The sequence below is a fragment of the Otolemur garnettii genome, unplaced genomic scaffold, assembly GCF_000181295.1.
Source record: "Otolemur garnettii isolate 467f Iridium unplaced genomic scaffold, OtoGar3 scaffold00049, whole genome shotgun sequence".
Lineage (NCBI taxonomy): Eukaryota > Metazoa > Chordata > Mammalia > Primates > Galagidae > Otolemur > Otolemur garnettii.
Window position 1 is genome coordinate 4,030,460 of NW_003852444.1, and position 15,144 is coordinate 4,045,603.

General features: G+C 37.8%; 1 protein-coding gene across 5 annotated transcripts in view; it reads left to right on the plus strand.

Moving 5' to 3' along the window:
• BRAF (B-Raf proto-oncogene, serine/threonine kinase) overlaps positions 1-15,144 on the plus strand; it is a 182,094-nt gene that overhangs the window by 47,332 nt on the left and 119,618 nt on the right. For 4 of the 5 annotated variants that reach the window (XM_023514190.1, XM_023514193.1, XM_023514192.1 and 1 more), the window contains exon 2: positions 5,395-5,496. In XM_023514190.1, the coding sequence (XP_023369958.1) occupies positions 5,395-5,496 (102 nt within the window). Of the gene's footprint in view, positions 1-2,970; positions 3,119-5,394; positions 5,497-15,144 lie in introns of those variants that run through there. The other variant, XM_023514191.1, reaches the window with a different exon arrangement.

A 15,144-nucleotide genomic window follows, 5' to 3' on the forward strand; every position in this document is an offset into this window, starting at 1 on the left:
GCGTCACAGCTCACAGCAACCTCCAACTTTTGGGCTTACGCGATTCTCTTGCCTCAAACTCCCAAGTAGCTGGAACTCTAGGTGTATGCCACAATGCCTGGCTATTTATTTGTTGCAGTTATCATTGTTGTTTAGCTGGCCTGGGCTGGGTTCAAACCTGTCACCTTTGGTGTATGTTGCTGGTGTCGTAACCACTGTGCTATAGACACCAAGCCTAGTTTTTGGTTTTGTTTTTTATTTTTTCATTTATCATTTAGGATTGTTGTAAAAGATTTTCCTTTTTTTCCAAGAAGACATTTTTGAGACCAAAACTATGTATCTATGGTCAGCTTGTAATATCTTATTTTACTTTTTAATATATCTCTATTCTATAAGAATCATCACAGTTCTTTCTTGAACTCTTCTACAGAATCTGAAGGAACTTTCTCTCTCAAACTAATTTTTTACAATTCCAGCTTGGGTCACTGTGACTTCTTCATTCTTTGGACATAAAATAATTTTTCTTTGGGGAGATAAGAAACCTGATTTCCAGACATTCATGGCCTGGCTCCACTCTACCCAACCAATTTTACTATTTTCTATACCCCAGTAAGAAAATTTCATTGTAATCAGTCCCATCTCTTCATTTCCCCCATACTCATTTTCTTTTTCTTTTCTTTCTTTCTTTTTTTTTTTTTTTTTGCAGTTTTTGGCCTTGGCCAGGTTTGAACACACCACCTCCGGTGTATGGGGGTGGCGCTCTACTCCTTGAGCCACAGGCGCTGCCCTCATTTTCCTTCTTTATTCACTTCTCCCTTTTTCTTTCTACCATCCCTAGGAGGTAGGTTTCTATGCTGACTATAAAGGAATTTTATCTCTGGATGTTTGGATAAAAAGGATGTGGGTAATAGAGTCCTGAATTTGCTGGAGAAAGGAAAGAATCACTGAACTAGGATTACTTTTCCCCCCTTCAATCCTATTCCTAAAACAGCTTAAATCTTCAGCTTTAACTGAATACCTGTTATGACCAATATAAGTGATGAGGGGACAAAAAATTAAATAAATCATGTTTCTGATCTCAAAGTAGCTAATAGATATGGAAAATTAACCAACTTAAGGTCTTTAAGATATTAAATTTTAACTTAAAACAGTGAATTCATCATAGAGGGATGATCTAAGGAAAGTATTCATTTTTTTTCAACAAATACATATTTGAATGCTTACTGTATGCTAAGCACTGATCTGGGCTCTGGAGATACATAAGAAAGAAAAACAAAACAAGACAAAAATCCATGCCATCTTGGATCTTATTCTGTTGTGGAGTGGGGATAACACATGCTAATAACAAAATAAGTAAAATATATATAGTAAGGTGGTCACACATGCTATAGAGCAAATAAAGTTAGCAAAGGGTATAGAAACTGATTCTGTGTGCTTGTGAGGATTTGGAGGGATAGATGAGTGGTTACATTCTAAATGAGATTGTCAGAGAATATTTCATTGATAAGGTAACACTGGAGTAAAGAGATGAATGAGCTTGGTAAGTTAGCAAACCTTGTAGAAATCTTGACTTAGGGAGAGACTGCATTTCAGGTGGAAGAAATAGTAAATGCAAAAATCCTGCAATAGAAATATACTTGCCATGTTTAATTAGGCCAAGTGTGATTGAAGAGAGGTGAACGAGGGTGAGAACAGTAAGAGATAAGGATAGATAAGTAGCAGAGAGCCAGGTCATGATCTTGGTGACTTTTACTTGGAGGCCATTGGAGGTTTATCTAGTTCATCAGGTTTTGGCATCTACTTTTGTTAGCTTTATAAAAGTAGTTTGAATGATTCTCTTTTTTCTACACTACCACCTGTTAATAACTGATACAATGATTAAATTTTCTTTAAAGGTTTGATAGGAACTAATCATGTAGTTATGGCTTTAAAAGATTACTTTAGGCTCGGTGCCTGTGGCTCAAGCAGCTAAGGTGCCAGCCACATACATCTTAGCTGGCAGGTGTGAATCCAGCCTGGGCCCGCCAAACAACAATGACGCTGCAACCAAAAAATAGCCAGGCATTGTGGCAGGTGCTAGTCTGGAGGCAGAAGAATCACTTGAGCCCAGGAGTGAGAGGTTGCTGTGAGCTGTGATGCCATGGCACTCTATCCAGGGTGACAGCTTGAGGCTCTGTCTCAAAATAAAATAAATAAAAGATTACTTTAGGTATGTCATTCTAGGTATGAAACAGGAGAGACCACTTCAGAGACTATTGCAGTAACTAAGAGAGAAATGATGGTGGCTTAGCCTGGCTTAGCAAAATATCTACATATATTTAGTTTTGAAGATGGATTGGATGTCAGGTATGGGGAAAAAAAGAGTCAAGAGTGATACTAAAGTTTTTGGTTGAAGCAACTCTGAAAAAGGAGTGTGTCATTTTCTGAAAAGAAGAGACCATAGGTAAAACAAATTTTGTGAGGTTGATGGGGGGAGATCAGAAGTTAGTCTGTGAACATATTAGATTTGAAATGCCTAGTATTATGTTATCCTAGTAGAGCTATTTGGTAGACAGTTGGGTGTCTGGAGTTGAGTGGAGAGATTAGAACTGGATCTTAAAATTTGGACTTCATCAGCTCATAGTTGGCATATGAAGATACAAAATTGGATGAGATTACCTAGACATTCGCTGTAGCTAGAGGAAAGAAGACATTTAACACTATTGGAGATATGAGAAATTAGCAACGAAATCATAAAAGAAAATACAGTAGAACTTCTGTAAGTTGGGAAGGAAATAGAACAAACTGGTCAACATACAGAGATGGTCAATGTAAGGAACTAGGCCTGCTATACATACATGTGGTGCATGCCTGGTCTATGAAAATTAGGTAAAATTAAGAGGTAGTCAATTATGGAGGTTCTACTGTATTGTAATATCTGATTGCAGAAAAAAAATTAAAATTCTGTTACTGCTTCTCAAACTTCTTATGCATATGTATCATCTTATTAAAGTTCAGTAGCTCTGAGATGTAGCTGAGATTCTGCTCTTTAATAAACTTCCAGATGATGCTGATGCTGCTGGTTTGATGCTGACTGCACTTTTGAATAGCAAGATTTTATATGAACAAAGAGACATAAAATGAAAAACAAGTGAAAGATGTAAGTAAGGATAGCATAATAAAAGTTAATGGCCAGAAAAAAGAGAATTTATGAATCAATAAAATGAAACAACTAAATAGAATAAGAGGGATATAGTATAGGGAATTTTCCAAAAGCTTAAGTGCTCAGCTTTCTAAGAACACAAAATTAAAACCTGATTGCCTTTTCCCCTTCAGATTGACAAAAGTTTAAAAGTTTGGTAATAGCAGATGCTGAGATTGTGGGGAAAAGGATGAATTCATACCCTTCAGATAGCTGGATATACATAGTGTATTTCATCTTTTGACACACTATTTGGGATATTTGTTAAATTTTTAAATATGCTTGTCCTTCAATTCAGGAATTCTGTACCTAGATATTAAAATGGAAACTCGAACTTCTGCCCAGAAGGATAGTTCAGAACTGTTTGTTGAAGTATTGTTTGATGTTGTAAAAAATGCACTAATCTAATAAATGAAGAGTCTTGGAACCTTTTCCTCATTTATTTCCCTTTATACATTTAAAAATTGATATCTCACATTTTTCATTGTAACTTTAAGTAGTTTTAAAAGCTAGAATTTCTAGTTTGTGTTATACTTATATTAAATACATGTTTTGGTCAAACCTTAAAACTGTAGACTTAGTTCATACTTATATTAAATACATGTTTTGGTCAAACCTTAAAACTGTAGACTTAGCTCATTCTATTTATCAAGAAAAAGTCTAATGGCTCATCTTAAAACAAACATGTTAATATGTGGCTTTGTTATAACCACTAGACTTCTGGATTCTAGGCTAGCTAGTTGGATAGATGGATAAGGCTTGAAGTCTTGCCATGATTTTGTTTCATAGACAAAATAAGGTCCTGTTCTTGATTTCCCCCGTTTTCTCGCTCTTTTTTTTTTTTAATTGTTGGAGATTCATTTAGGATACAAGAAACCAGGTTACACTGATTGCATTTGTTAGGTGAAGTCCCTCTTAGAATTGTATCTTGTCCCCAAAAGGTGTGTCACACATCGAGACCCTACACTCCGCCCTCCTTCCCTTTCTCTGCTCTCCCCCCCCCACCCCACTGTGTACTAGGTCATTGTCATTATATCAAAATTGAGTACCTAGGATTCATGCGTCTCCATTCTTGTGATGCTTTACTAAGAATAATGAGTTCTACTTCCATCCAGGTTAATACAAAGGCTGTAAAGTCTCCATCTTTTTTAATGGCTGAGTAGTATCCATGGTATACATATACCACAGCTTGTTAATCCATTCCTGAGTTGGTGGGCATTTAGGCTGTTTCCACATTTTGGTGATTGTAAACTGAGCTGTGATAAACAGTTAAGTACAAGTGTCCTTATGGTAAAAGGATTTTTTTTCTTCTGGGTAGATACCCGGTAATGGGATTGCAGGATCAAATGGGAGGTCTAGCTTGAGTTCTTTGAGGGTTCTCCATACTTCCTTCCAAAAAGGTTGTATTAGTTTGCAGTCCCACCAAGGGGATTTCCTTATTTTACTAGTCTATCTGTTAAGTGCAAAAGTACCTATTTGTTGGACTTTATGCATCTCAGAACAGTATATCTTAATATTTGAGATGGATAAGAATTTTGCCTTTGTTTTATAAAGAGGAAACATGATTTTAGAAGGAGAACTTTTAATAGTTCTTAAGCAGATCATTTAAGGAGAATACAAATAAAGTTGAGAATGTGAAAATTGATTCTTTCAAAATTATCCATGTCTACCTAACCTCTGGTTACCATTGAAGTTTGGAGACTATTGAAATAAGCAGTGTCTTGGCAGTATTATGAAATGAATGCTATACAGCCTTTGAAAAGGAGTAAAATATATATGTACCAACATGGAGAGAATTGAGACATTATTCAGTGGAAAAAAAGCAAGTGTTTAAATATTTTTATATAGTGTTTATATGTATTTATATACTTTATATATTTATGTATTTATGGTTTTTACATCAGAGAAAAGGAGTCATGGAAGGTTGCTTGCTAACCCATAAATAGCACTTAGTTTTTGAAGGGGGTGTGGGTCTAGGGAAAAGAGATTTTCATGTCTTATTTTGAGTGCTGACGTATCATTTGAATCTTTTATAGTAGAGAGTATATTACTAGTGTAGAAAAAAATTAAAGATGCTTAACAAAAAAGGGAAAAAACACTAGAACTTAAATGATTTTTAAGCTCTAAACTTTGAGGAACATTGGGAGTTACTGCAGTGTATTTGTCTACATTAAAATATTCCTAATTTATATCCTAAGTACTTTCTATTTAAATTGTTTTAAAATATTTTTTAGGTGTGGAACATCAAACAAATGATTAAGTTGACACAGGAACATATAGAGGCCCTGTTGGACAAATTTGGTGGGGAGCATAATCCACCATCTATATATCTGGAGGTAAGCTTTTGAGTATCATATCTTTATTAATTTTGGAAAGAAAGAAGTGAAGTTATAAAAGCTTTTGTACTGATAATCTTGGTTATTTTAGGGGGTAGGATTAGAAATCTATACCAGAAGAGAGAATTAGCTTTGCTTTTATTATACTTCTAAGTCTCATTTTGTTTCACTGGTTATAATAAATGTGTATTAGATTTGTAATTTGGAAAACTTCAAAACTAAGGAGGAAATCTTCTATAAATTTCAAAATATTTCTTTGATTTTAAAAAAGAGGGAGAAGATACTATTTTGAAGGTCAGAAAGCTGTAGTTACCATATTGGAAAATGGGGCAATTTTGTGTAAAATATCTTTTCTGGAATGTGTACCCCCAAAATTGATTTCTATATCCTTACAGGCAAAATTTATAATCTTTTTTTTTTTTTTCTTTTGAGACGCAGTCTCATTTTGTCACCCTTGGTAGAGTGCCATGGCATCATAACTCACAGCAGCCTCAAACTCTTGGGCTTAAGCAATTCTCTTCTTTCAGCCTCGCAAGTGGCTGGGACTACAGGCACCTGCCATAACACCCGGCTACTTTTTTTAGAGATGGGGTCTTTCACTTGTTCAGGTTAGTCTTGAACCTATGAGCTCAGGCAATCCACCTGCCTTGGCCTCCCAGGGTGTTAGGATTACAGGCGTGAGCCACCACGTCCAGCCAAAATTTAAAATCTATAAATAGTCCAACATTGTTTAGCTCCACTGTTTAATAGTGCCTTGAGGTTTGTGTAAAGCCTTAAGCATGATTGTAAATGCTTAGTTATTGTTCTTAATCATATGAGATAGTGGGTACTATTCAAATCACAGATACGCTTTCTTGGCATTGGATTCCTTGTGTAAGTCAGTCTGGTCCATAGCCAGCAAGCTGTTATAGAATCCAGATGGTCAGTGTCAACAGCCTATACTGTTCACCACTATCCTACTGGCTCAGCCATAATAATTAATCATACCAAGGAGGCTCAGCATCAGTAGCACAGTGGTTACAGCACCAGCCACATGCACTGAGGCTGGCGGGTTCGAACCCAGCTCAGGTCACATAGTTTGTGGACCTTAATAGTAGTGGACAACTGCAACAAAAAAATAGCTGGGCATAGGGTGGGCGCCTGTAGTCCCAGCTACTTGGGAGGCTAAGGCAACAGAATCACTTAAGCCCAAGAGTTCATTGAAGTTGCTGTGAATTGTGATGCCATGGCACTCTATCAAGAACAGACATAGTGAGGCTCTGTCTCAAAAAAAAAAAAATCATACCAGGGAGATAACCCTAAATTATAAGTAATCAGGTTGCCATTTGGCTCCAGATGCTGGAGGGCTTTTTTGGTTTGGGTTTTTTTTTTTTTTATTATTATTGTTTGGGATTCATTGAGGGCACAAAGAATGAGGTTACACTGATTGCATTTGTTAGATAAAGTCCCTCTTGTGTCCTGCCCCCAAAAGGTGGTGTACTCCCATCAGATGCTGGAGGTTTTTAAGCACTGATTGAAAGGCTTCTAAACTAAATTTCTAACTTAATAATCTAATTATTATTATTATTATTTTTGAGACAGAGTCTTACTATGTTACTCTTGGTAGAGTGCCATGGTGTCACAGCTCACAGCAACCTCAAACTTTTGGGCTTAAATGATTCTCTTGTCTCAGCCTCCCGAGTAGCTGGGACTACAGGCGCCTGCCACAATGCCCGGCTGTATTTTTGTTGTAGTTGTTACTGTTGTTTAGTTGGCCCGGGCTGGGTTTGAATCTGATAGCCCCCGTGTATGTGGTTGGTGTCCTAACCACTGAGCTATGGGTGCTGAGCCAATCTAATTATTTTTTAAGGGGCAAATTAAATCTTCCATATTTTATGAGAAAATAAGTTTGCAAAATAAACAGAAATAGCAGTTAATAGTTTTCTCCTTTTTCCTCTGTTTCACATGCCTTGTCTTAAATCACACTCCCAGTTATTATTAAAGCTGGACCAGAATTCTTATCTCTGAATACTAGTTCATATACTTCCTAGTATTCCATACTCTCTCTTTTATCTGTACTTCTTAGGAAGCCAAGTAGAGGAGTCATAAGGAAGCAAATAATCCTTCTGAAAATGGTAATATTTTGTTATCAGAATTAAACAGTATAACTATCAGTTTTTCCGCCCATGATTTCTATGTTTTGGGGGCAATTTCCACCATGCCCAGATATAATACATTTGCATCACTAACCATGTCTCACTATAGCAGTGATTCACCACCTCCTCCTCCCCATACACTCTCTTTAGGCTTTTTACTATTCAAAGACAGATCATTAACAATCATAACAAACCTTCAAGCTTATTATTCTTGCCCAGTACTGTGTCAAATGAATTTATTAATTTAATACTTATAATTACTTTGAACTAGAATACTAGGTACATATTTTTGCTATCCCCATTCTATAGCTGAACAGTGAGAGGTTAAGTAACTCATCTAAAGCAAACTTCCAGTAGAGAAAGAATGGAGATCTCTAACTCAGATGTCTATGCTTTTGATCACCACTTTATTCTTCATTTATCATGACATTGTCTCCAGCCCTTCCCTGCCCTCAAAGTAGCTCTTCTTATTGGGCTAAATAGTTCCAACTCCTTCAGCTATTCTTTGTCACATGGTATGCGGAACATATACTAGATATATTCTACTTGGTTAGTTACTTGTAAAATTACCCGCTCAGGCCAGGCACCGTGGCTCATGCCTATAATCCTAGCACTCTGGGAGGCCAAGGCAGGTGGATTGCTTGAGCTCATGGGTTCAAGACCAGCCTGAGCAAGACCCTGTCTCTAAAAAAAATAGCTAGGTGTTGTGGTGGGCGACTGTAGTCCCAGCTACTTGGGAGGCTGAGGCAAGAGAATTGCTTGAGCCCAGAAGTGTGAGGCTGCTGTAAGTTACGATGCTACGGCACTCTACCGGGGGCAACAAAGTGAGACTCTATCTCAGGAAAAAATAAATAACTAAATAAATAAAATTACCTACACAAAGTGGAGTCACCTATTCAAATTGAGTATAATTAGGATAATATACATCAGACCATAACTAATAAATTATATCACTAGCATGTGGTAAAGCAGATTCCCATTCTCAGGAACTAGTGCTACACATGTGTATATGAACATACACACACATGCTGTAGAAGTCAGATTAATACAGTGGTTAAGATGAACCATGGAGTCACATGGACTCCGTGTTTGAATCCCAACTGAACCTTTCTACAAAGTACCTGATCTTATTATGCCCCACCTCCTGGTAAAATAAGAATAATATCATGTGTGGCAATCTAAGGATTAATTGAGTTTATAATTACCAAATATATAGATTGAGTATATGTATACATAAAGTACCCCATATACATTAAATACCCCATAACAGATTCATTTATTTAAGATAGATTTATTGAGGCTCAGTGCTTGTAGCTCAAGCAGCTAAGGCGCCAGCCACATACACCAGAGCGGGTGGATTCAAATCCAGCCCAGCCTTCCAAACAACAATGACAACTGCAACCAAAAAAAAAGAAAAGAAAAGAAACAAAGAAAATAGCTGTGAGTATCATGGCAGTCCCAGCTACTTGGGAGGCTGAGGCAAGAGAATCGCTTAAGCCCAGGAGTTGGAGGTTGCTGTGAGTTGTGATGCCACAGCACTCTACCCAGGGCGACAGCTTGAGGCTTTGTCTCAGAAAAAAAAAAGATATATTTATTGAGTGCCTGATGGCATTTGTATTGTTCCAGAACCTAGGGAATAACAATTCTTTTTAAATGGCCAAAAGTCCCTATTGGGAGAAGGGAGGTGTATATAGTAAACAGATAAATTAATCAGAACATTGTACTTTTATCACTTATATACCATGAAGGGGACTCTGGCTAGAAATAACAGAATTCTTGCCTGGGGAAAGTTAACCCAAGGGAAGAGACCCTGTAGGTACTAATATTTGAAACCTTATTAGCAAAAAGCCAGGATTACTGATAATCCACTGAGGCCTATCATACTACAGGTGCCAATTCATCATTTAAAAGTCCTTTTTTTTTTTTTTTTGAGACAGAGCCTCAAGCTATCCCCCTGGGTAGAGTACAGTGGCATCACAGCTGACAGCAACCTCCAGTTCCTGGGCTCAAGCGATTCTCCTGCCTCAGCTTCCCAAGTAACTGGGACCACAGGCGCCCACCACCACGCCCAGCTATTTTTTTGGTTGCAGCCATCGTTGTTTGGCGGGCCCAGGCTGGATTCAAACCCGCCACCTTAGGTGTATGTGGCTGGCACCTTAGCCACTTGAGCCACAGGCACCGAGCTCATTTAAAAGTCCTTAACACTTTTTCTTTCCTATTTTTATTGTAGCAAAATGTACATAACATATAATTTACCGTTTTAACCATTTTTGAGTATACAGTTCTGTGACATTAAGCACATTTGCATTGTATAACCATTACCACCACCTATCTCCAGAACTTTTTAATCATCCCAAACTGAAATTCTGTACCCATGAAGTACTAAATTCCCATTCCCTTCTCCTCACAGTTCCTAGCAACCACCATTCTACTCTCTGTCTCTATGAATTTGACTACTCTAGGAACTTCATATTACTAGAACCATATAATAGTTATAATTTAGTGGCTTATTTCATTTAGCACATGTCTTCAATGTTTATCCGTGTTGCAACATTGATGATGCATGTTTCAAAATTTTCTTCCTGTTAAGGCTAATATTCTCTCATACACATATACCGTATTGTGTTTATCCATTCATTCATCAGTGGACGCTTACCTTCATCTTTTTGGCTATTGTCAAAAATGCTACTGTGAACATGGGCATATACATAATCTGTTTGAGTCTCTCTGCCTTTACTTCTTTTGGGTGTATATCCAGGGATAGAATTGGAGGATTATATGATAATTCTGTGATTAAGTTTTTCAGAAATTGCCATACCTTTTCCCATAGCACCTACACCATTTTACATTCCTACTGGCATTACACAAGGGTTCTAATTCCTACACAGCCCCATTAATGGTTATTTTCTGATTTAGTTTTAGTTTTTTTTTTATTGAGACAGTCTCAAACTGTTGCCCTGTGTCGAGTCCTATGGCATCACAGCTCACAGCAACCTCAAACTCTTGGGTTTAAGCAATTTTCTTACCTTAGTCTTCCAAGTAGCTGGGACTACAGGCGCCAACCACAATGCCCAGCTATTTTGTTGTTGTTGTTGCAGTAGTCATTGTTGGTTTAGCTGGCCCAGGTCGTGTTCAAACCCACAGCTTCAATTTTTGTGGCCAGCACCCTTACCCACTGAGCTATAGGCACCGCCCTGTTTGGGGGTTTTTTAATAATGGTTTTGACAAGAAGGAATGGGATTTTTGGAAAGTGGCTTTCTGAAGAAGTATCTGCTATCTGCAACATCTTAAAGAACCAAAGGAATTTAGTTGCTGATGGAGTTGATAATGTGGGAGTGATGTTCTCTCATTTGTAGGTTGAAAAAAAAACAGAGAAAAAGGGGCAGTTGGGAGATAAAAGTAGACTAATTACTGTCCTCCCATTGATAGCTGCATGGTAGTCCCATTTCTCCACCTCTTTAGCAATCTCAGGAGTTATTAGACTTTTTTTTTTTTAAATAGCCTTCTTTTGTATCATGCCAAATGTGTGTCCACCAGAATTCATATCTCAGGCAAAGCCATTCCTCAGAAAGCTCACACAGAGAGGCTGAGTTGGAGTCCTGGCTAGTATAGCCTTTGTTCTAGAAACCCTTGTTTTGTTGGCGGGGACCGTCTGGCCAAGCTCCTTTGCCACAATGGGCACAGCTGTTGACATCATTGGTGATGACCTCAGCCAGTTTGTATTTTAGGAACCAAAACCCTAATGATGGACTAAGACCGCCTTAGAAGAGGCCCTAAAAAGTCAGCTATGGCTCTACATTGGGAGTAAAAGAAGGATGGGGGAAAATGTGAAGAATTATTTAGACAAAAAAGTAAAGTAAGCTTTCATTTGATGACTCGTCAGAGTAAATTTAAAGGTAATGATATTTTCAGAGTTAATAGCGGTTTGAGGGATGAAGTTAGGAACCAGAGAAGAAAAGACTGGAGTAAGTATTATGCAGAGTATGATACAATGTTAAAAATAAGTAAACATTTCAGGTAGTGTGAAAGAACAGGTCAGAGTAGGTTCTGTGAATTGATAATGGCACTAATTAGTTTTATTATTTTCTCCAGCAGTGTCTGGTAATCTGAAGGAAAAAATGGAATGATTGAATGGCAGCATATACCCAATATTGGTATTTGGCAAGCAAGTTGATAAAATAACAGGAATTAGCCAGGGAATCTAATATGTCACCAATTACATTGTTAAAATGATGAGCCACAAAGTATGTGAAAGAAGCCAGAAGTGGCCCACATCTTAGAAACTGTTTGAGGGATTAATGTTGACCTTGAACCGAGTAATGTGATAGTGAGATGAAAATTTAAGGTGAGGTAAGTGTGCATACAGGGGTGTGGGAGGTTCCAAATTAAGATCTTGTCATTTGAATTTCTTTATGAAGACTGTGATATGAGTTTCTTTGCATTTTGAAGATTGAATAGAAAAAATGCTTTTAGGAATGAAAGGTTTTTAGAGAAGTCTGTGTCAGGAGTGTTGAAAGAGTAATGGAAGTTCATTCGTACTGACTGCCGCAAGGGTAATGGGGAGAAATGAGCCAAGTGCCTTGGTAGATTACAGCTGTGCAGATGGAGAGAGGGTAGAGTAAGTGAATGTTTTGTACTTCACAAAAGGAAGACTTTTTGATAAATTTGGTAAAATGATAGTTTATAATCCATAATGGGGGGTATCAGTATATTTTCAGAAATGAAGTCTAACATTTTTTGATAAGGAAATAACATAACATCACTTTCCCTGAGGCTAGTTTTGTATAGTTAATGTGCTTGCTCAAATGATGGTAAATAAGAATGTTTGATCTGGAAACTTTATATCCCAGACTGCATGTATATAATCTTGAAAGGGAAAGAATTGTGTTAGATTATATTTGTAGTCTTATCCCTGAATATTGCCAGGTACTGTGTGTTCAATGTATAGTATTTATTGAATGGTTGAGGGCATAGTAAGTGGATCATATTAAGAGAAGTCCCCTTAAGTAGGTGGGCCTTGGTACCAAATGCTAAACAGAATTACAGCTCAGAAAAATTTGTATCTATTTGTTTATAATGCCTTCATCTACTGTGAAACAGTTTAGGGTCAGGGTAGGGCAACTAGCAGGTTGTAAAGAAAACAGATGGGATTTTGATGTAGTTTAGTCTTCTTACCTCAGTAGTTCATTTTACTACCACCCCCCTTTGTTTTCCCTTCAAAGTTATGTGGTAAGATTTTGCATACCAGGGTGTCATGGCTTTCATTGAAATGAAATTTCTTTCATTCTCCTCTGCCTTTGGCAATTCACCCTTGCTTACAGAATAAACTCAGACTTCATAGCGTGCAAGGTAGATGTATGTTTTCTACAATCTGGTTCCTTTCCTTTTCAAAAGTCTTATTTTTTCCCTGTGTACCTATTCTTCATTTAGATTTCACAAGCATATCTTGATCTTTTGCTATGTCCGAAGTATTTTATGATATTCAGCTATACTAGTCTCTGGTTTTTGTTCTCTGTCTTAAACTTTCCCACTTTCTCCATCCATCTAAGTCCCAACCTTTTGAAGCCCCCCTCCTTCCTCATTCTTACCTGGTATCACAAATATTTATTTATTTTTCTTGTGTAGCATTTACACAAATGAAAATATATCTATTTGCTTCTTGAAAGCCTAATAATAAAATCCTGGAAGTATAAGAAATGCCATTTTTAAATATTTTATTCTCCTTAGTAGCCTTTTATAAATGCTTATGTATTACATATATTTGGGATGATAAGGAGAATGTTGTGAGTGAGGGGATTAGCTATCCCTAAAAGAACTATGGGCGTGTATTCTTAATTCATTCCATCTCTTTACATTCTGTTTTAGAATTTGATATCTTATGTTCATCATCCCTAATTATCAGAGAAATGCAAATCAAAACCACTTTGAAATATCATGTAAGCCTAGTGAGAATAGCCCATATCATAAGGTCCCAAAGCTGCAGATGCTAGAAGGGGTGCCAACAGAGGGAAACACTTAGCACTCTTAGTGGGATTACAAACTAATATAGCCCTTTGGGGGAGACGTATGGAGAATCCTCAAAGAGTTAAACATAGACCTTCCACTTGATCCCATAATCCCATTACTTCATACTCCCGTTATGGATCTTCATTATCCATAAAGAAAAAAGTCATTTTATCATAAGTACATTTGCACTTAAATGTTTATAGTAGCCCAGTCCACAGTCACAAAGATGTAGAAACAACCCAAGTGTCCATCAACTCATGAATGGATTAATAAATTATGGTATGTGTATACCATGAAATACTATTCAGCCGTTGGCTCGGTGCCTGCCGCTCAAGTAGTTAGAGCACCAGCCACATACGCCGGAGCTGGCGGGTTCGAATCTAGCCCAGGCCTGGCAGACAACAATCATAACTACAACCAAAAAATAGCCGGGCATTCTGGCAGGCCCCTGTAGTCCCACCTACTTAGGAGGCTAAAGCAAGAGAATCACTTAAACCCAGGAGTTGGAGGTTGCTGTGAGCTGTGATGCCATGGCACTCTACTCAGGGTGACAGCTTGAGGCTCTGTCTCAAAAAAAAAAAAAAAAGAAAAAGAAAGAAAGAAATACTGTTCAGCCATAAAAAAGATGGAGACTTTGCATCTTTTGTATTTACCTGTATGGATTTAGAGAACATTTTCCTATATAAAGTATCTCCAAAATGGAACAGCAAGCATCTTGTGTACTCAGTACTATTATAAAACTAGTAAATCAACAACTATAGGCCAACATGAGAGAAAAACACAGTTAAATTCAAGAAAAAGAGAGAGGTTGGCGGCACCCATAGCCACATACACTGGGTATGGTGCTGGCCACATACACTGAGGCTGGCGGGTTTAAACCCAGCCTGGGCCAGCTAAACAACAATGACAACTGCAACAACAACAACAAAATAGCCAGACGTTGTGGTGGGTGCTTATAGTCCCAGCTACTTGGGAGGCTAGGACAACAGAATCTTAAGCCCAAGAGTTTGAGGTTGCTGTAAGCTGTGACATCACAGCACTTTACCAAGAGCAATATACTGAGACTCTGTCTCCAAAAAAAAGGGGTGGGGGGAGGATTTGGGTAGGGTGCTGGCCACATACACTGAGGCTGGCGGGTTCAAACCCAGCCTGGGCCAGCTAAACAACAATGACAACTGCAACAACAACAACAAAATTGCCAGACGTTGTGGCGGGTGCCTATAGTCCCAGCTACTCGGAAGGCTAGGACAACAGAATCTTAAGCCCAAGAGTTTGAGGTTGCTGTAAGCTGTGACATCACAGCACTTTACCAAGAGCAACATAGTGAGACTCTGTCTCCAAAAAAAAAGGGGGGTGGGGAAGACTTGGTAAGTTCCTGCCTAACAGACACAGGTAGGGGTATATGGCACTCTTCCAAGTCTGCAAATTGGGTGTTAACCTTAAAAACACAAACAGTGTAACCTAATCTCATGTACCCCAGTATTAATCTGAAATTTTATTTTATTTT